The following is a 21,915-nucleotide window of genomic DNA, read 5'->3' on the forward strand; positions in this document are numbered from 1 at the left end:
AACATTGATCGGGATCTGTGTAAGGATGGCCAACAGCGCTGAGCTAACGTTACACTTTCAATTAAGCTGTTCAGAAAAGCGCTCCAGTAGACATATTTATTAATATTATTATTATTGTTGTTATTATTATTATTATTATTATTATTAAGTGGTACCTTGGCATGTGTATTGAAGAGCTCAAACAGGGCCATGGTCAGGGGTTCGACTCCTATGTGTCCCTCCTGGTACTCCTGGACATAGTAGACCATGGTCTGTCGCTCTGGCTCTGTCAGTAGTAAGTAGGCCTGCTCCTCCAGCAACACCTGGCTGCCTGGTGGACCCACGCCTCTACACATCTGGGGCTGGAGAGACAGATGTTAGGATGTAGAGAGGGATGGATGGATGGATGGATGGATGGATGGATGGATGGATGGATGGATGGATAGATGATGGATGGATAGATAGATGGGTGGGTGGGTGGGTCAGACAGACAGACAGACAGACAGACAGACAGACAGACAGACAGACAGACAGACAGACAGACAGACAGACAGACAGACAGACCGATCAGTGATAGATGGATGCATGCATAGATGGAAATATGGAGGGGTAATAAGGAAATACAGAAAGACATGGAAAAGGATAAAAGATATGAGAGATAGAGAGAGATTGGGAGACAGGAAAATAGAAAGAGTGATACGACAATACAGTAGATTAGCAACACACAACAACAACATCTACAATGGTTTTTCCATTTCTCTCAACCCACACATGGCGATGGCTGCAGAGCTTATCATGAGCTGGGAATAAGCACTGGTACAAACTAAAGCCCCAGGCATCAGTCTGTACAGAATATGTTTGCTTTGACGAGTTCCATCATTGTTATCTTCATAAGTCGTTCTTTTCCCAGTTGGATTGGCTGAGATTCATCGAGGTCCAGTGAGAGGCTTAGGACCTTGCTACAGGAGATTTTCACTCCCACAAAGATTTTGTTTGTATTTCTTTTCAGTTTATCAAATGGTAGAAATTTAAAAGCCTCTTTGTAATGCACTTCATCATTGCATGGGCATACTGTGACTCTGCGTTGATGAGATTCAAATAAAGATATACATTTTCAATGCACCATCGAGAAACAGTAATGAGAAAGCTATTCTCTGTGCTCAAGGTTAAGAAAAGAAAATGGGAATGCTTAGTACCATGTTGAAAGTAAAGGAGAATAGAATCATTGCTGCTGCACAGTAATGGGATTATAGACCTATATGTGAAAACTTATTTTCATGCAAGGCAGATTTCCTGGCAGAAGAATAAGAAGGAGGAACAAAGAAAAAAAACAAATACTAGAGGGATTTGGAAGCAGAGCTGCTCGGCTGGAAAACTGGAACTTATCAGAGTAAAAAGGGGCTCACACCGAATTGTAGGAATGCTCTGTGCACAGCAATATTCCAAAATGGGTTCTTTGCTTCCTGGATTGAAAAATCAATACAAGAACTTGCAGATTGTGCCAAACCCTGTGCTACTCGGAGTCTGTTTATAAGGATGACTTAATGTTCACTTCGTATACTAAAGGAACTTTAAGTGGATTTGTGGGGAGTAAACAGTTGTGCTTCTTTAGCAGGTTCATGGCCGGAGCAGAAATTCAATTAATTGGGTTCATAAAGACAATTTGGGGACAGTGCATCCACGTTTACTTTTTTATTTTGAAGACTGCTGGGTCAGCCTTCATTACATTTTCCTTTATTTTTTGCACAGCCTGCCCTCTCCGTTTTCACTTAAAGTCAAATTTCAAATGCCGACAAAACAGTGTACTGTGTTTTATGAGCATCATTAATATTCTCCTGGCAACACTGCAGGGACACTCTTACGGACGTAGTGTACCTTGAGGTTTACGCTAATCAACGCCCACTGACCAAATGTCTGGCTGCCTTCTGCTCACTGTCACCCCTCACCGGTGACAATCTAATTAACATGGGCAATTGAATATATCATGTTAAAGTAGCTTAATAGATGTTTTAGGGAAATAAACCAACAGTGCCATGACCATTCCCAACACTAAATGAAGGCTTGGCACGGGCCGTCCTTTGTTAACTGAATAATTAGACAGTAAAATCCTCCGTGTTCATTCATCCATTTGTAACTGAAAGTGCACAAACGTAACCAATCTGCACTGCCCTCAACCGCAAAGCACTGTAGTAGACTAAGTGAAACATGGGACTACAGTTATGCACTACTAGACTATTGGGAGTAGCAGAGGTCGTGACCATGACAACCCTGGCTTTTCATATTCCATTTCCCCTCTCCCCTGAGCACTCCATAATCTCCTCTGTCCCGTCTCCCCTGAGTTCCTACTCTCCCCCTATCCCCCTACATGGCCCAGGTACTCTAAAGGCTGCAGTACACTCCAACAGTACATGAACTTTGTTCGGCTAGCTAGGGTAGGTCAGAAAGAACACAATTACTTCAGCAAGAACTTCAGCAGTGCTTTTCAGAACTTTGTTCGGTAGTTCAACGCTATAAGCACGACGCTAAAGCAATAGATTGGGCGTGAGGTTATGAGTGACAGATGTCACTGACACTGTGTGTCAGCTGTCGAGGTGAAGAAATGGATTGTATGGAAAGGAGCAAAATCTGAGTTTTAAACTAGCAGCTGTAGAAAAATGAATCAATATTGAGCTACTGCAGTACATGACCTATTCCTCTATTCATCAGCTAAAATGAATAGATTGTTAACAAACAAGCTGTGACCGTGAATGACCTGCAATGAGTCCATCTGTACTTCTCCTCCGCCCGTTCCTGTCTGGGCAGAGAGCAGCCGGCAAGCCGTTCAGACCACCAGCGACTGAAGCTGCCCGTGATTGTTTATGCATGTTTGTCTATCGATCTGCAACTGCTAGTTTAAGACTGTAATATTCGTAATGCGCATTAAGCAGTTCATTTACGTCAGTTGCAAGTGGTGTTCAGTGATGTGTTTCTAGTCCACAGCCAGTGAGAGCCATGGTGCTAAGCGATCAGTGGCCAGCTATAGACCCAGCAGCAAAGCACACAGACAGGCAGGAGAAATGCCTGTCCCCCCACATGCACATTGCTGTGTTTACATTCTGAAAGCTTTCACCATCACTTCATAAAGTTGTTCCAGGAAATATGACAAAGCCCAAGTTCATTGCTAACCAGAGCATGCAAGCAGAGTTATATGACTTCCGGATGCTGCCATACAGCAATATAATACAAACTAATAAATGTTACACATGCCATTTCTATTGTTATTGTAATGCTATTCTTTTTGCTATTAGATCTTGTTGTTGCAATGTCAAGTATTGGTATTGGTACTGTCAAGCAGTACCAATACGTTTACTCTTATGTGTTATACTATGTGTATAATTGGATGTAACAATAACAATGCAGAATATTGAATATCTTGATCACAGGCCTCGCCTAATTATTCTATTGCTTCTCTCCTAATAAGATCTTTTAAATATGCATTCACTGTACAATGATACAAACATAGAATTATGTACTCTTCGTAGTTCGTACCCTCTTGGCTATTTCAGAGCCCATTCTGTATTCACGAGGAGCTCTGAGGAGCATTATTCTTAATTCACTGTCCCTGATCCATTAATTGTCACCCAACGGCCAATGAAATGTTCATCCAACGTTCATTAAATCAACATGGCCTCTCATCCCATCTTGAATTACAAAGCTCATTAGGCCAAGACTGCAAGAGGCAAAGAATTCGGTCCTGTTTCAAATTAAAGCAGCTTAATTATAGCAGAGCCTTTGATGTGGGTCTGGATGGCACAAGTACATGCTGCAGATCCACTGTTTACAATGTCAATGACTCATTTAATAAAAGGGACAATTACAAAGGGGAATAGGAAGGCAAGGAGTATAAGATAGCGTAGAGATTCAAGATCATTATAAACATTCACATCTAGGCTTTAGATTATTCATAAAAGCAATATACAACCAGCGAATACTACATATATATATATATATATATATATATATATATATATATATATATATATATATATATATATATATATATATATATATATATATTATATATTATATATATATTATAGTCAAGCAATTGTTTTTATTAACGTTTTTATTAAATTTCATCAATCTGTAATATTCTACAGTGTAACAACAACAAATAAGTTATAACATTGGACATATTTTATTCCAACTGTGTACATACATCTACTGATGCCTAATCTGGACACATCTTCAGTGATGTTCCTGGAATCATAGGAACATCACTGAAGATGTGTTGTTTGTTTATTTCAAACAAACAACAATAACTCCTTTTTATATTATATATTACAAACATATCTATTACATATTATACCTATGTATTAGATCCCATATATAAAAACAACAACACTTTTCTCAGGAGGATTATTACTAAATGCTAAAACTGCTCTTTTGCTTTTCAGGATGGAAGTCTGACATGTGCACAGACCCATAGACTAAATGTAAGTTGAAACAGCAGGATATTTTCAGTGCTGCATACAACTGTATTTCATCCTCTGCCCAATCATGTTGACCCCTAGACACTGTGCTGTGTTTCCTCACTGAATAGCTCACATAACACCCACAGAACATCGGCTGATAAACCAGTAAATCCTTTTGTTTAGTCACCTCAATGTGCTGTGAATGCTGCAATAGCTCATAGGTTTGAGAAAATAGGTAAAAGGAAAGCTGCTTGTTCATAACCCAGGCGAGAATCTGAATGGGGAATGTGAGTGTTGTTCCATCAGCCTTCACTAGATAAATATAGGTTAAAAACAACAAGCCAACTGAGTGGGAGCCAAACATACGAAAGCCTGAGGGTGAGCGGGGGCCAGATGATGTTTTTTGAAGACCCAAAAAATCAATATGCTATTGAACATATTCACGTGGTGGTCATTTTGCTATTATTGTATGTCATACTCATGGCATGCATACTGTATGTATGTATGTATGTATGTATGTATGTATGTATGTATGTATGTATGTATGTATGTATGTATGTACTGTATGTACGTATGTATGTATAGAATATACTGTATATACACACACAGTCAGACCACTGCAGGATAGATGTGATACTAAAAGCAGGGAAGGACGTCATTGCAGGGCTGCGTTTGACGTCAATCAAACTAAGCACACGTGGGTCAAGTGCAGGTTAACCTGTCACCGTCTTTGCTGCCTATGCTACACCATGGGGACAAATGTGAGCTAACACAAAGTCACAAGCAATGCAGATTTAGGCGGAATATGATGTAAACTACCACAAAGAAAAGGAAATGCAGCTGCAACAGAGATTGATAAGCTATACTTATAACTGGGTGAAGCCGGTGCAAAAGTCAAAAGATAAATTGTTGTAAATTGTTCATGTAGGAAGGGGTCAAACGCCTGAATGGCACTTTTTTCTAGTTATAATAAACAGACAGAAAAACAATAAAATGAAATGAAACTAGGGAGAAAAATTACTGCCAGAAGGGTGTAGTAATTCCACCAGTTTCCAATGTGTTAGTCTAGGCCTACTGTAACATACTTGTTAGGAGCAACACTTATTTTAGCATAATATCCTGAAACAAATGAATAGTTTCAATGAAGAGTTTTACTAGTGAGATACTGAGATTACATATAATCAAGGTAAACAGACTCAGCCTGGCATGGCCAGACTAATATCACTGCATATGATATTAGTCTTGAGTTGGATTTGGGTATGAAGAATGTAACATTGTACATGTGGAAAGCATGGTTCTTTTACCTTTCCCAGCACAGGTGTTGCTCTGGCAGAGGATGGTCTGCAGTAGGAAAAAAATAACTTTCTATTAGAAAGAATAAACACAATTAAAGACCTCAGGATAAATTACAAAAAGCACAATCCACCCAACAAAGACTAAATAAAAGATTGCATCATGCTTCAGCACCTTTACTTTAGGACATAAATAACCCAACAAGAGTATCTTGGGGCCTGGAGTGAGTAAACTGGCACATGAGTTAAATGAAATGGACATACCACCCTGAGCTATATAGGACATTGGAAAGGACCAGAAACACTGATGAATGGAGAGTCAGATGCAGAGGACTTTGAGAGTAAGAGAGAGAGAGACACACAGACAGACAGACAGACAGACAGACAGACAGACAGACAGACAGACAGACAGACAGACAGACAGACAGACAGACAGACAGACAGACAGACAGGCAGACAGACAGACAGGTCTCGTCAGTGAACAACTGCAGTTACTACAGTTTACAGATGTTTTTTATGAGCTACTTGTTTTACTTCACTACATGTTTTTTTGTATAAAGATTACTTTTTTGGCTTTTTCTGCCTTTATTAGATACAGTCGTCTGACAGGAGATGGGGAGAGAGAGATGGGGAGTGACACGCAGAAAAGGTTTGTCGGGATCGGGATTCGAACCCGCGACACACTGTCAACCTAGGTGCCCGGACCGCTACCCTAGCCGTCTGGGCCTTTTTTTTCTAACCACTATAATTAAAACAAAAACAGACAGATGTTGCAATAATGTGGAGTAAAGAACTGTTGAATCTCTAAAAACATTATGATATGGCCAGTTGGCCACTTGCTTAACAAATATCACACATTTTGTCACTCACCGTGTACTGCAAGCACTGGCATTGGTACTGCCACAAACACTGTTGCAGATATTGGCATTGGCCGTAGCGGCGCTCTCTGCTAACGGCGGGCTGTTGATCCACTTGGTCTCATCCACCACAGTGCGGGCATGGGGCAGCCGGCCAACATCTCTCACCCGCATTAACATTTGGTGGCCCATCTTCAGGATGTGGACAGCCTCGTCGTGGGAGATGGTGACGAAGCTGCAGCCGTTCACCTCCAGGATCTGGTCTCCCACCTGGTGCAGATTTGGGAGGTAGAGGGGTACATAATGACATAATGGAATAAATCATAGGGAATATTGGTATGACGCAACCATGTGCAGTTAAATTGCATTCTACATTATTCAATTATTTGTGTGAAATACTTTCACTAGCTCTTTGTGCAACACAAATTACTTTTATCCAGATGGGGATGTCTTCAACATGCCACTGTGTTCATCCTAAAATGTATTGTCTCCTTTCACAATTTGTCAGACTATTGTCTAATTTTAGACTGACTGACTGAGTGAGTGAGTGATGGATTTACAGCATTGGTTCGGCCGGCTGGTCCTGCTGGTCGAGCCAAAAAGCCTGACATGCAACAAAACATGACTAACATTATAGGTATTTGACTGCTGGCTGGTGCAATTCCCCAGGCTGACAGATATTCATACATGTATACAGTACAAAGACAGATGCATCCAAACATGTCACTCAGCTTACACACACATACTGTACAGATGCTTGTACACATGGGCACACACACACACACACACACACACACACACACACACACACACACACACACACACACACACACACACACACACACACACACACACACACACACACACACACACACACACACACACACACACTTGTGCAGAAGACAAATTGACTTGCGGTCAGACCTTTGTGCCAGTAGCCATTATAAGCTCCATATGTTCGGTTCTGTTCTTGGATTAATGCTCATGCTTGACTCTGGCACACACATGGACTACTGGGATGTTCACTAGGCCTACTACAGAACCATTAAGGATAACGGCTGTAAACATTCAACAATCAATTTCATTATTGATATTGTCACGGGGCAGCCCGTGCCCTACACACACACCCACACCCTCACACACACATCACATAGCTGAGTCAAATGACTAATTGACATCACCAGCTGGATTCGAAGTGACGGTTCAATAGTGTTGTGTAATATATGGATATACCCACTTTTGCAGGCCGTCTGACACTGTACATATCAGTCTAATCCAGTCTGTACATACAGTATCCATCTTACTCATACAGGCACGAGCAGCAAAATGTTGGTTGAGTTTGTATGTTAGAGTTGTCAGACTAAGCGCAGATCAATGTATGTAGATCTGCCTAAATTGTATCTAAATAATGAAAAAAGCTGATACAGACTCAATAGCTGATATGAATAACTGATGCAAACTCTAGCCGATACAAGCTCACAGCGCATCGCATCGTGATCCGTTGTGAACTTGAAAATGTGCCCAAAATATGGATGCCAGGGTTAATGTGGTTAAATGTAGTTGGTACAATGTAAGTTCGGGAGGGAAGACCACATCGGATAACAATCTCCTCCCCCATGTAATCGCCTCCAATTTGGCCAATATCAACTCCTCTCTCAAGCCCACCTGATTCAATCATTCTGAGAACAGCTCCTCCCTTATCTCCTCCCCGAAACTAATCAAGGGTTGTATTTATTTGTACATTATTCAATCTGTTTGTCGCATCCCTCCACCACCCCATTCTCCCCACTTTTCTAGTGGGCTCCACTAACCTTTCCTTATCCTTTCCTTCAGGTTCCTGATGGGGGTCTTCAGGCGTAAACCGGCGCCACTCAGCTCTACGGACCCCAAAGCCAAATAATCAGGGTTCATTCCCCCCGGAACCACCAACTACCACCTGCTCCTGGACCAACAAGCACCCCTGCCCCTTCACCTCATCTTCATCACACACCCTTCATCCCCTGCTCCTTCAGCTCATCTTCATCAGATCACCCTTCGTGCCCTTGCTCCTCCACCTCATCTTCATCACATCACCTTTCGTCCCATTACCCCTTCAACCCATCACCATCACGCCACCCTTCCTCCCATTTCCCCTCCACCCCATCCTCCCCACATCACCCTCGATCACCTTGCTCCTTCTCCACCTCATCTTCATCACCTCACCACTCGCTCCTTGCTCCTTCTTTACCTCACCCCCTCATCACATCATCCTGACCCTCCATCCCCTCATCCCACTCGCCCGCCATCCCTCTAACTTCACATCCCCTCGTTAATACCGTACATTACTTCATCCTCCCCTTCCCTCCATCCCCTCACTCCCCTCCTCCATTGCTCCCTGCTTACCTCACTCTACTTCTCAACCTTCAACCCCTCCTCCCCTCATTCCTCCATCCCTCAATCAATCCATGCTGTTTCTATATTCAATAAATTCAACCCAACTTGATTCTGTTTGATGGTGTGGTCTTTACTAGTGAACATACATTTTATATTTATCAAACAAAATTATTAGACAGTCACGTTTCCCAAAAGGAAATGCATGCACTTAATTCAGTCTCACCAGAAGCAGGGATACACATCTCCATTCCCCACCACCAGTGATGAAAAGGAATGACCAGTGGGGGGATATCAAAAGCGGCGGCATGGAATTTCCCCCTTACCCATGCAGCAAATGGACCCCCCACACACACTGCATCACACAATGAAAGGTTTCCTTGATTCACATACTGTATAGTCAACGTTATATTTTCTTTATCATCATCAAAACCTCTGCCCAACATCCAGCTTATTAATGAACACAGAGTGTGACAGCCCGATTATGAAGCCGAGGGAATCCTGACTTTCACAATAAAGTTGTCTGCAATGTGTGTGTGTGCACGCGAACGCGAACACACACAAACGCACACATACCAGCGCCTACTGAAGCTAATAAGCCCTTACACAGGAGCCAGACAATAAGAGGTACATGGGCCTCATAACAATCTGCCAGAAGAAGGATACACGTAACAGATACATTGATTAGATTGACAACAAAATGACAATAATTTATAAAACTATGTTTTCAGAGCTAAACACATTGGAAAAACGATCAATAGCCTGCTGGCCAATTCTGTGTTAAGGTAAAACAAGAAATGACAAAGTCATAATATACCAGCTTGCGGCAGGCTTTTTTTGCCCCAATCTGCAGCACAAAATGTAAAATTTGTCATTAAAATAAAATCTCAGCCATTCCAATGCAACAAAAATAACTCCACAGAGGTTCATTGGTTGGCTACCAATATAAAGTAAGTCTGTGTGTGTGTGTGTGTGTGTGTGTGTGTGTGTGTGTGTGTGTGTGTGTGTGTGTGTGTGTGTGTGTGTGTGTGTGTGTGTGTGTGTGTGTGTGTGTGTGTGTGTGTGTGTGTGTGTGTGTGTGTGTGTGTGTGTGGTGTGTGTGTGTGTAGTGTGTACAATATCAATAATAGTGAAAATAATTTATCTACAATCTCACAGATCTGCTATTTTCACCAGCTGATATAGTTACTTCATAATGTAGCCTACCCTTACCCAAGTCAAAACTACAGTGTTTCACTTAGAAATGTATGAACAACAAAAATAAACACACACACACACACCCAGGAGGAGGTTGATAGTGTTGTATGCATTGTTCCTGGACAAAAGACCGGTGGTGACCAGTTAGTACTCATTTATGTATGAAAGAAATAAACTATTATCACAATAAACTAAGTGAGTCCATTGAATACAGGTAGCCTAAGGGCAGTCATGTTAAAAACATCAACAGTGGTGGAAAAAGTACTCTAATGTTTTACTTAAGTAAAAGTATCAATACTGCAATGTAACCCTAACCCTTTATAAAAGTGAAGCTCACAACTTGTCTTTTAATTTCACTGTTTGAAACAGGGCTTGAGTTTTAATGCATAACTGCAAGTTTGCCCTTTTCACTACTGGCTTACATGAAAAAAATACCCAAATGGGTCCATTTGGTTTCATTAATGTCTATTCTAAATAAAGTTTTCAATAAAACATCATAATCAAAAATAGCAGATCTACAAGCTCACAAGGCGGCGATGCGTTGTGAGCTTGTAGATCTGCTATTTTCTGATAAAATTCAGCTGATTTTAGCGTCATACCTTACATGAAAATGTTGCTACAGTAACCTTGGTTATAGTGTTTATTCATTCATTTTTAAACAGGGCAGTCATGTTAAAAACATCAACAGTGGTGGAAAAAGTACTCTAATGTTTTATAAAGTAAAAGTATCAATACTGCAATGTAAAAGTACTGAATTCAAAATGGACTTGAGTAAAAGTACAAAAGTATTGGTAATATTTACACCACGACCACTGAACATGATCCACCAGACTAAAATCTTGACTGTGCAAATTAAAAAAAAAACTTTATGCCAAAAATCTATAGTGCTCAAACATTTGCAAACATACAGTAAGTAACAGTAGGTACAATGTTACATTAATCTGCACCTGATCACCTGCAAATTGGCCTATTTGATATTTGTATCTCCATCACAATTAACTGGAGTACTTGGTCACTAAGTACTAGTGCATTCCTGCATAACCAGTCAAGAATACAGTTGACACTAAAGTTATTATTATTATTTAGCCTTTATAAAAGTGAAGCTCACAACTTGTCTTTTAATTTCATGCAAGTTTGCCCTTTTCACTACTGGCTTACAAGAACAAAATACCCAAATGGGTCCATTTGGTTTCATTAATGTCTTTTCTAATTAAAGTATTCAATAAAAAATCTAAAATAGCAGATCTACAAGCACACAAGGCGGCGACGCGTTGTGAGCTTGTAGATCTGCTATTTTAATGAAACATGTTTTGTGTTACGCTGATTTTAGCGTCAGTTTTGATGCTAAAATAATCATCAATCTTGAAATGGTTTGCATCATTTTAATCACAAGGCCCGTACCTTTAAAATGGTATATAGATTGACTATGTAGGTGACACACACGCTAGTGTAAATGTGTTTGTTTGCAAAAAAAACGCTTGTTTTGCCGCCTGTTTTGCATTCCTCAACACACACACACACACACACACACACACACACACACACACACACACACACACACACACACACACACACACACACACACACACACACACACACACACACACACACACACACACACACACCTCACGTAGTGTTGGCATGTATACTAATTATAAGCGACCTAGTTTTCTGTAAAGTTGCTTGTAAATATTGGTAGTTGCTTTTTATTTGTTATTATTTTGTTGTGAGCTTGTAGATCGGCTATTTCCAAATCGTCTATTTTCAAATAGCCGATACATATAGGTTTAAAGTGCTCATGTAGCCTAATAGTCACTTAAATCTTTGGGCTTGTTTTCATTGACCTGGTTGCTTATTTTTCTCTCAAAAATCTGGCAACCGTGTCATTGTTTAGACCAACGAAGAAGAAAATGCGGAAGCGATCCTCTTTTCCAAGCCCTGTGTAAAAGACAGTATTATGTTGCGAAAATATAAAGTCATTACAGCACTTTAACATGGTTAAAGGGATATTTCACTTTCAAAAAAACTTTTGGTCATTTTATGATCTACTCAGGCCTTTGTGAACCCCCCAGATTCATCAAAAACACCTGTCCTTGGTTCTGGTGACTCACCTTGCCCTCCTAATGCGTGAGGGGGCTGTGTTTTTCCAATTACTTTTTTCATTTTTTTATTGGATTTTATTTTTTTCATTTTCCCCAAAAAATATTTAAAATAAATGAAAAAAGTAATTGAAAAAACACGGCCCCCTCGCGTATTAGGAGGGCAGGGTGAGTCACCAGAACCAAGGACGGGTGTTTTCGATGAATCTGAAAAAACTGTCTGGGGGGTTCACAAAGGCCTGAGTAGATCATAAAATGACCAAAAGTTTTTTTGAAAGTGAAATATCCCTTTAATACATTTTATTTTGGGATGTACAATACATGAAAATTACGGGAGTAATAACGCGACTTGCGTCGATAACTAATGGAGAGCGGACATTAGCGCGTTTGGCTAAAAACAGTTAGTTAGTACAAGCTAACTATTAGCCAAATTCGGCTAGCGCTCGGAGGAATCCATAGTCCCATAGCTTGGGAGGACGAGGCCGCTCGTTCAGAGTATGGGAAAGTATCCCCATTGGCTTAAACGACAGCCAATCACGCAAATCTGTCGAATACATGTCGAATGCAAATCTGCCGAACGATGACTAGTAGGTCTGCCTCTTCTTAGACAAGCATGCTTTGAGCAAGCTGGTAAAAAAATGAATCAATATTCCTTATTGTCTACCATATAATGCACCATTTTGTCATGAGAGGTTGGAAAACCTTGTTGCTTTTGCAGAAAATCACAGAACATACAGTTTCATGTTTATACTTCAACTAATTGCTCTGGACAACAGGGATCTCTAATACAGTGACTCTCAACCAATAGAAAACTAGTAGTAGTCTTCATCCCCAGGACAATCTCCACAATATTCAAAATGTCCATGACTGAAACCAACCAAGCAATTATGTTTAGCCAACATTGACTCAACATTGAATTTACATTATCTAGGTAAGTTCTGTAACATTTTATTGACTATGGAGAATATGTGAACACAAGCGAAAATGAAAGAGTCATAAAAATGGTCGACTTTTATGTACTTAATATGGCCGAAGCTGTGAATAGACAATGACATATTGACCGTGGTATGTTTATTTTAAGGGATTTGCTATACAGTAGTGTCCTTTAACATGGATGAAGGGTCCTTGATCATGGCACCACAAGTACCTGCACAAACATTGAAAATGTACAGTATGTCTGTGCAGGTGCTGTATGAAAGCTTAAAATAGTCAAATTGATAGGTAAGAAAAGAAAACAGGTGCGCTTCCTCTGCATGCCCTTTTTGTTAAAGCAGTGGGTGCTCACGCTATAAATATAACTATTGGTGAAATTGATAGCTCAGCCTCAACTTTCAAACAATCTCTGAATACAGACGGTTTCTTTTTTTTTTTTTATTGTCAATTTCCATACGAGTGGTTATGAATTAATGTCGAGACAAAGAACCTGATGCAGTAAATTAAAAAATGTTTGCTGATGTGGCATAAAAGTCACTCTGCCGCAAGCCACAACACTTTCCTCTGTACCTGCAATACAAGAGAACCACTTTTACTGGCCCCGCTCTCCCAGGGGGGATTAGCACATTTATGTAGGCTAAAATCAGCCTGAGTGAAAGTCCATAGGCTCACCAATCTGTAAAGTGAGAACGTTTGATTTACAGCACCCTTGGCCTGGCTTCTTCTCCGTGGAACAACCCCGCACCACACCATCAACATACATGATTCATGTTCATCTTCTCTCACCTACAGTACAGACTGGCAGTGATGGAAGAAGTACTCACATGTTTTACTTAAGTACAAGTATCAATACTGCAATGTAGATATACTCTGTTAGAAGTAGAAGTCCCCTATTCAAAATGTACTTGAGTAAAAGTACAAAAGTATCAGCATCAAAATATACTTAAAGTATACCAAAAGTAAAAGAATGTCCCATTTCACAAGTTCAAAATGTATGAAAAATCTTTTGAAAATAGCCGATCTACAAGCTTGTAATAATAATCCAAATCTACAAGGTAACTGGTAACTAAAGTCATATAATTGCAGTGGAGTAAAAGTACAATATTTTCCTTTTAGATGTAGTGGGGTAGAAGTAAAAGTATTGAAAAGTGTAAATTGTAAATACCGAAGAAAGTAAAACAAACCTCAAAATTGTACAGTACTTGAGTACATACTTAGTTACTTTACACCACTGCAGACTGACACCTACCTGTACTGTAACGGAATGCATTGGAACCCCTGCTGACGTGAATAGAACCAATAATACCCCCCACACCAAGCTCTGTGATTTACAAGTCTATATTCATTGATCACTTGTGATGAAAGTAATAAAAACCCATATGGGTTGGGTGTCGTAGCAATCATCCATGTGCTTGTCCTTTTCACAGAGAGGGCAAACTGCTATTTTCAGCCATGCGAGCAATAGTTTATCTTGTTTCTCCTTCAGGTGATCACAGAGGGAAGATGGGAAGAGAAAACAAGGGGCTGGCTAAGGACACAGGTGGACTACAATAATAATGCAATCTCATGCTGAGAGGCAGAGACCTCATTTAACCTCCATTCTGGTGCTCTTTCCCCATTGAAAAGAATACCTATTTTGTCATTTTGTCAGATGTGACAAATAAAAGTTCAGCTGTTTCTGGCATGAAGACAGGTTCTGCACGATCCACAGTGGGAATGGCACTAATGAAATATCAGGTAGTGGCTGCAATTCAGTTATGGAATGTCGGACACACACGCACGCACCGACACGCATGCACGCACACGAGTAAATGAGGCCTGTATACTATACTGTAGAACAGGGGTCTTCATCGTTTTTTGGGCCAAGGACACCTAGCTGAAAGAGAGACAGGGACCCCCCACATATTGTATTCATGTTAAATGTGTTTTCAGACATTTAACCACTTAAACCCGAATACTTTGTAAACTTCACCTTTGGCTCTGTACTTGGTTTGCTCTTTGACTTTTTTCCCTCTACACCAAACCTCTTTGCTGAAAATCTACAAGCTCTTTGCAGATCTGCTATTTTCGGCTAATGTTCCCCTCAGAATAGGGATGCTAGGGTTCAAGTGCTTAGTGTAAAAAAACAAGTTCCTATCACACAAAGATTTGATGGCCCCCCTGTAGTAACTCTGAGGACCCCTAGGGGTCCCGGACCCCCTGTTGAAGACCCTGCTATAGAGAGACAGGTCTGGTAATCCTGTGATCTCATTCACTGGAATGAGATGTCAATAAGAGGCAACATAAATTATATCAGACAGCTCAGTGTAAGAGGAGGAGGGAGGAGAGGAGGAGGGGAGAGCAGAGGGTGTGCGGAGGGGAGTCAAAAGAAGAAGGGAGATAACGGAAGAGGAAAGGAGAGAAGAGAACAGAGGGCAGAAAAGAGCAGAGGAGTCGAGCAATGGGGTGAAAGTAAAAGAGGGAAGATGGAGGGAAGGGGGAGCGGAGTTAAAGACAAGAAGAAATGAGAAAGATTGAAGTGGAAACACGAGGAGCGAGAGTGGGGACGAGAAAATAAGGAAGAACAGTAAAAATGGAGAGGAGAGGAGAGGAGAGGAGAGGAGAGGAGAGGAGAGGAGAGGAGAGGAGAGGAGAGGAGAGGAGAGATTAATATGAGGTGGTAACAATAGGGAGAGGATTTGTTCTTATACGCGATAAAGCTTCAACAATACAAATGAACAAATTCAATTAAACAGATCTTAAATCAGCCGCGTGTATTTCAGTGTCAGGGCCAGCTTTGTCAGGTAAAAGAAAACACATTAACCTGAGTCTAATTGGATGGATTTAAACCAGATTTATTTCCTTTCTAATGGCTATGGCTGTGAGTGACTTTGGCTTTCCCAAATAATTAATGAACTGTAACTGGATTGCATAAGTACTTAATGAGAGTCAGTTCTATTTCTGTCTTGGTGCTGCACAGATGGATTGGGACAGAGTTTGGGAATATTTCAACACAACTTCAAGCTATCTGTTTACTTCCATACATCCATACAGATTGTAAAAAAAACAACAACAAAAATGTTTTCATCAAGGGAACATAAAACATTCATCAGTTTTATTCGAACAAACAAGACATGCTGTACTGTTTGTAATTCTAATAACTGTACAAGTGGCACACGCCCCCTTCAAGATAATTGTCAATTAGGGGTTAGATTTGACTATAAATATAATATGCCAGGGCTTGCCGGTTATCCTTATAACTCAAACCCCATGGGCAAGTACTTGGTGATGCAAAAGGGGGGTTTTGGCCATTTTAGTTTGGGGTTTGGGTTTAAGAAATTCATCTTGTGTAGTAGTGCTGAAGCAATCATTGGCTACATCAATCCATTGTTTTTTGTAGCCCCTGTCACAAAATCTATTGGCCAAGTCCACACAGCTTATGTGTTATAAAGAGTGCAAAAACCTCCTAGCATGATGAAATTGCCTAATAGGAGGTGCAGGAGTTTTCTGTGTAGTGATACAGTTTCAGCTCCAGTTTATATCACAAAAATAATCTACTTGAAGTACAATATTCCTATCAGAAGGTTTAAGGAATAGATCTGTATATTTTAATGTATTGCCTTCTTTGACAACCAGAATATCTAAAAAACCAAAGTGTGTATGATTAGATTCAAGAGTAAAACGTAAATGTTCAATAGAGTTCAAATGTTGGTGAACTTCTCCAAGGATCTCTGCAGTCCAAATCATGATGAAAAGGTCATCAATATAGCATTAATATAATATTTGAGATTTTAATATCTGGATTTAAAATGATAAAATGAATCTAAAATGATTCTCAAAGAAATCCATGTAAAGACTGTCTCCAAGTAGTGTGACTGAGCAATCCTCCCTGGCCCTCACGACACAGACACAGAGTACTGTGATGAAGGGTGTTTCTGTGACACCCTTCATCTCTGTCACAGAAACTCTCCCAAATGCCTGCTCAATCTTTCAAGGGACGACACTTTGATTTAAAGTGACTTTCACGATTTTCTTTTTATAACTCATTGCTCTTGAATTCTTCCAGAGTGGCACAGCTTGTTTGATCTATGACCAGAATATTAAAAATTACAAAATAAAATAAGTAGAGCCAGGAAATTACAGAAAATGTGTATCCCCAAGTAGGACAGAGCAGGCCTACTGTATGTGATATTGTCATAAAAGCAGGTCTCAGTCAGGTTGTTTATGGGTAGAATACATGGCTTCTCTACTTCTTCCCTCAGGCAAGCAGAAAATAACACAGAACAAGAATGACCTGCTTAATGAAGCACAATGTTGACCTGAAACCACCTAGTTTTTTAGCGTAGCTAAAAAGCAGTGTTTTGTATGTGTGTCATGCTAGTGAAGACATCTGTGGTATTTACACTAAATGGCCAATAGTAGATTTAGCGAAATATAACACAACAACATACAGTATGTATATCTGATTAGAAGGGTTAGTGAGATTTTTTCAGATGTCAGAGGATAGATTCCTGAGAAGAATCTTGTCTCCATAATGGGTATTACATTTCCCTTGCATCATTTCAAGATAATGTCAAATGTTATAACATACCCCAAACTAATGAGAAAGCCACAGAAACTATTAGATCCTTGCAAAATAACTGAATGCAATGGGAAGATTTGTATTAAAACAGCAAACTTTGGTAAACAAAATCAACTTTCATCTCATGCTGAGAAAGGAGGCAGACAAGGAGACCGGAATGGAGAGATTGCAGGAAACAGTAATGGTGCGAGAGAGAAGAATAGACACAGGGCATTACAAGAGATGGAGAGAATGAGTGAGAAGGATGGAGGGGCGAGGGAGGAATGAGGTCAGTGACAGTGAATGTGGGAAAGAAAGAGGAGAAAAAGCTAGAGACAGAGTAGGATTGAGAAATGGTAAGGAAGTGAGGGAGGGATAAAGGAGTAAAGAAATAGAGAGACGGTGCCAGGAGGCAGGAGAAATAGTACAGGAGAAGGGAGCGTGGGTACAGAGGCAGGTATAGGCTACCTTGAGTGCTCCAACATCTGCAGCTGATCCAGGGTCCACCCCAGTGATGTAGATCCCAAGACCATACTCTGCTCCTCCTCTGATCATCAGACCCAATGAACGACCATCGTCCATGTTCAGGTTCACCTGGGATGTCAACACAAAAATGTACAATTATCAGTGGTTATGTAACCACCTGGATTCAAACACTGAATTCTATTTTGATGTGCACACACGCACACACACGCACGCACACACGCACGCACGCACGCACGCACGCACGCACGCACGCACACCTCTGTAATTTAATTAATGAATCCGAGGACCATTATCCATTCTCTTTTGGACTGCTTCAGGACATCTGACAGTAGCCTATGCCTCCTACAGACTACAGTACTTAACAGGTCACACAATGGACCATTGATATGCACGAGTAGGCAGCTTTTGTAGCTTGGTAAAAGGTGCGAATGGGGCAGCCGATGTATCTATTGTTGTCGGAGGAGCAGATTATTTTTCTCGCCTCCGTCTTTCAGGAGCTAGCCTGGGCAAGAGCTCCATTGACTGGGCCCAGGCCCGAGTGGCCCAACGGACGCTACGCTTATGGTTTCAAGATCTATAGACTGTAGTAAAACGGACCTGAGTTGCAACTGAACTTGGACCGCTTTTTTTCCATCTACACCAAATCTCTTTGCCAGAAATGGTCGGCTATTTTTGGTTTATGTTCCCAACAGAATGGATGCTGGCTGGGGTTCAAGTGGTTAATGAAGGATATCCATCACATTCACACAGGTTGGTTTCATAAAGCAGAGAGCTGGCATACCGGGAGATCGACTGGCACCTCCAGTGATGGAGATTCATGCCTTGGGTCTTCATAGTGGGAGCCAACAAATCATTCCCTGGCTCACACCTAAACCTAAATCTCAGGCCCATAGCCAGAGAGCCATATCACTCTTCCCACTTCAATTAGATCGGCTTCAACCAAACAAATGCAAATAGAAGCAGTTAGCAATTTGCGCTACAATAAACTTTTACACCCCTGTTATTTCAGCAGTTTATATAACAAGGCGTAAATCTGCTCTCCAAGAAGTTTTTGGATGCATTGCCCATCAACAGAGTTGATTGGTGCTTATGGAGCAGTTTCCCTTCAGTGGTCAGAGGAGGTGAACAGGCTATGTAGACAGCCACTGTAGGGCAGGACGTTTGGACTCACTGTTAGAGAGAAACATTGATTTGCAGTCGCCGCTAATTCATGCTGCTTTACAAATTGTTGTCAAATACTGACGGCCACTTGACCCTTGATTCAACAACGCAGAGCAGCGGTTCGGCCTCAGTTGGCTATCGATTCCGTTGAGAACAGTATAGACTCAGGAACATTGTCTCACTTTTGATGTAATTACCAAGAAAAGCCAGGGCAAACTTTGGAGTAATCCCTGTTGGACTGCTCAATTTTGTCCCCATCCTACAGTATGTCTTTTAAGAGAGGTCATGGACAGGGCAGCCTTATTTGTAGAGACTTTCGTCGCCCATGATGACAGAATTTGGGTAAGACCGATCTTGTTATAGGCCAATGTTGCAGAATATTATCATGGCAGGATAAAGCAAATGGTTGTAAAGGAGATGAGAAGGAAAGAGAAAAGTTAAAAAAAAAATTGGGAAAACCTTTGAGTGAATGAGATCACATGGATTGCCAGACCTGTCTCTCTATAATATACAGGCCTCTCTATAATATACAGGCCTCATTTACGTCCTTACCGTCCTCTCCTCCATGTTATGAAAGCGTCTGGTGCCGTCGGGCATGTCAGGGGGAGGCGACACGCTGCGACCCCGGGGGTCCACCCAGCTGTACACATGGTTGGTCATGTAGCCTCCAGGAATACGCCCCACAGAGCACACTGACATGGCCAACCTCTTGCATCCCTTCAGAACCTGGAGACAACAATTAGGGAGGGTGAGGAGTGTGTGAGAGAAATAATTTCTAGTAGAAGTCGATACTTATTTATGAAGTCTTGCATGAGGTGGATCTGCCTCTGATTTATTGATAAAGCTCCACCTGGATTGAAGCTACGTGAGTTGCCTTCAGGTTCATCGCCTTCTATTGATCATGCATGATTTGCCCCTACCTCTAACGTCTGCATCAAGTTTGGATTGAGTATACTCAAAACAGAAGGTACACTGGCATGGGGGAACACACACAAATCTCAGTCACCTGGTGTAAATCAGTCAAAGGGGTAGTGTTCAGATTAGTGACACTGAGGAGAAGCAATAACATGCTAGTCTACCTGAGATGAATCACAGGACTCAGTCATTATGTGGCTTTGTGTGTGTGCTTTCACATTGTCATGTGGCCCATAATAGTTATACTTAGTTGCACACAGGTGTTGCGCACCAAAAGTAACAGATCCAGATGCTGCAGCACATTATTAGCTTGAAGATGTGCTATTTTAAGTGTGTGACACTGGCACACAACAAAGAATAAATCAGGCGGGAAATCATGGGAAGCACTCAAGTTTGCATCGTGCATCAACATTTTATATGTTTCTTTGGCATTTCTATTTCATTTTGATAGAGACAGTGAACAAAGGAGTGCACTGGTAGGCCGAGTGGACAACCAATGGTGTAACTTATACATCCCATAGGTGTGGAGGGATGATTGTTCTGCGTTTGTCAAGTTTGCTGTTAGGCCAATGACAGTCAATCAAAGACATTTGCATGTGTTGGGGCTGGCCTCATTGTTGCAGTCCAGACAAAAATAGCATCGTTAGTTGTTGCTGCTTGTGTTGCAAACCAGCATGTCTGCTCGTTTGTTGTCATGTGTGGGTTGATTACTGTATGTGTGGCTTGACTGTGTAGGCTATATGGCTGTATGGGCATCCAACATCACATCACTGAATGTCAAACTGTGTATTCATTTCCCTTCTAGCCTTGGTTGCCTGGCCCACTAGTTTAAGTCTGCCTTTCTTTTTCATCCTTTATCTGACTGAGGTTTGAGAAAATAATTGGTAAAATCCATTGCACTGACCATGTTTCTGAAATAGCCTATCAGCAGTTGTGCTGCTTCAGCAGGTCAGAACTGTTCCGCCAAAAATCATGCCTTTTTTTGTTAATGTCTTTTCAAAGCTCCCCCCGTGAAAATCCTGGTAGTTTCTTGCGCCCTGCCTATCTAGTGTTTTACAAGTAAATCTTGTCTTAAGACATAGCAAGGTTCAGTGCAGAGCACGAAACTCTGTGCTATGCCAATCTGAGCCTCACGACTCAAGGACTTCCATTTGTCAATGGGGAAGTATGCAGGACAGTTAAGTGATACAAAACAAGAACTCCTCCATCCCCGTCATGACACATGTGTCTGGTCAATTTTAGTGTGATTGGTTTGCTATGTGATTTTTTTTTGCCACAGTGCATTTGGTGTTTCTGTTAAGATTCTGAAAGACTATTCTCCTTTAGTTATGTTTTTAGGGGGAGAAAAATACTTAAACCACAAGAGACTTTAATCATTTCAGAACCATGGACAGTGCCATAGATTTAGCATTAAATTTAATGTTCTGAAAACAGCACACCTACTCAGTGGTGCTGAATCATTCTCCAATGGATGACGTAGATCCATGTGCACTGTCCTTGGTGCTGAAACATTGTATTGTAACTGGCAACATGTTTTCTTATGTGTGCTCTTCAGAACAAGCTTGTCTTGCGGCTAGCTTAGCAGAATAACAATTTGTGTTTATGACACCATATCAGCTATTTTACAGTCAG

At 41.0% G+C, this 21,915-nt stretch overlaps 1 protein-coding gene across 1 annotated transcript in view; it reads right to left on the reverse strand.

Moving 5' to 3' along the window:
• Nucleotides 1–21,915, reverse strand: part of whrnb (whirlin b) — a gene marked incomplete at both ends in the record, with an annotated part of 62,158 nt that overhangs the window by 14,325 nt on the left and 25,918 nt on the right. Inside the window, 5 exons of the mRNA XM_080433621.1 lie at nt 156–341; nt 5,738–5,774; nt 6,596–6,852; nt 18,190–18,315; nt 19,921–20,094. Of these exons, the coding sequence (XP_080289747.1) occupies nt 156–341; nt 5,738–5,774; nt 6,596–6,852; nt 18,190–18,315; nt 19,921–20,094 (780 nt within the window). The remainder of the gene's footprint in view (nt 1–155; nt 342–5,737; nt 5,775–6,595; nt 6,853–18,189; nt 18,316–19,920; nt 20,095–21,915) is intronic.

Source organism: Gymnoscopelus braueri, assembly GCF_963280865.1.
Source record: "Gymnoscopelus braueri genome assembly, chromosome: 7".
NCBI classification, from domain to species: Eukaryota; Metazoa; Chordata; class Actinopteri; order Myctophiformes; family Myctophidae; genus Gymnoscopelus; species Gymnoscopelus braueri.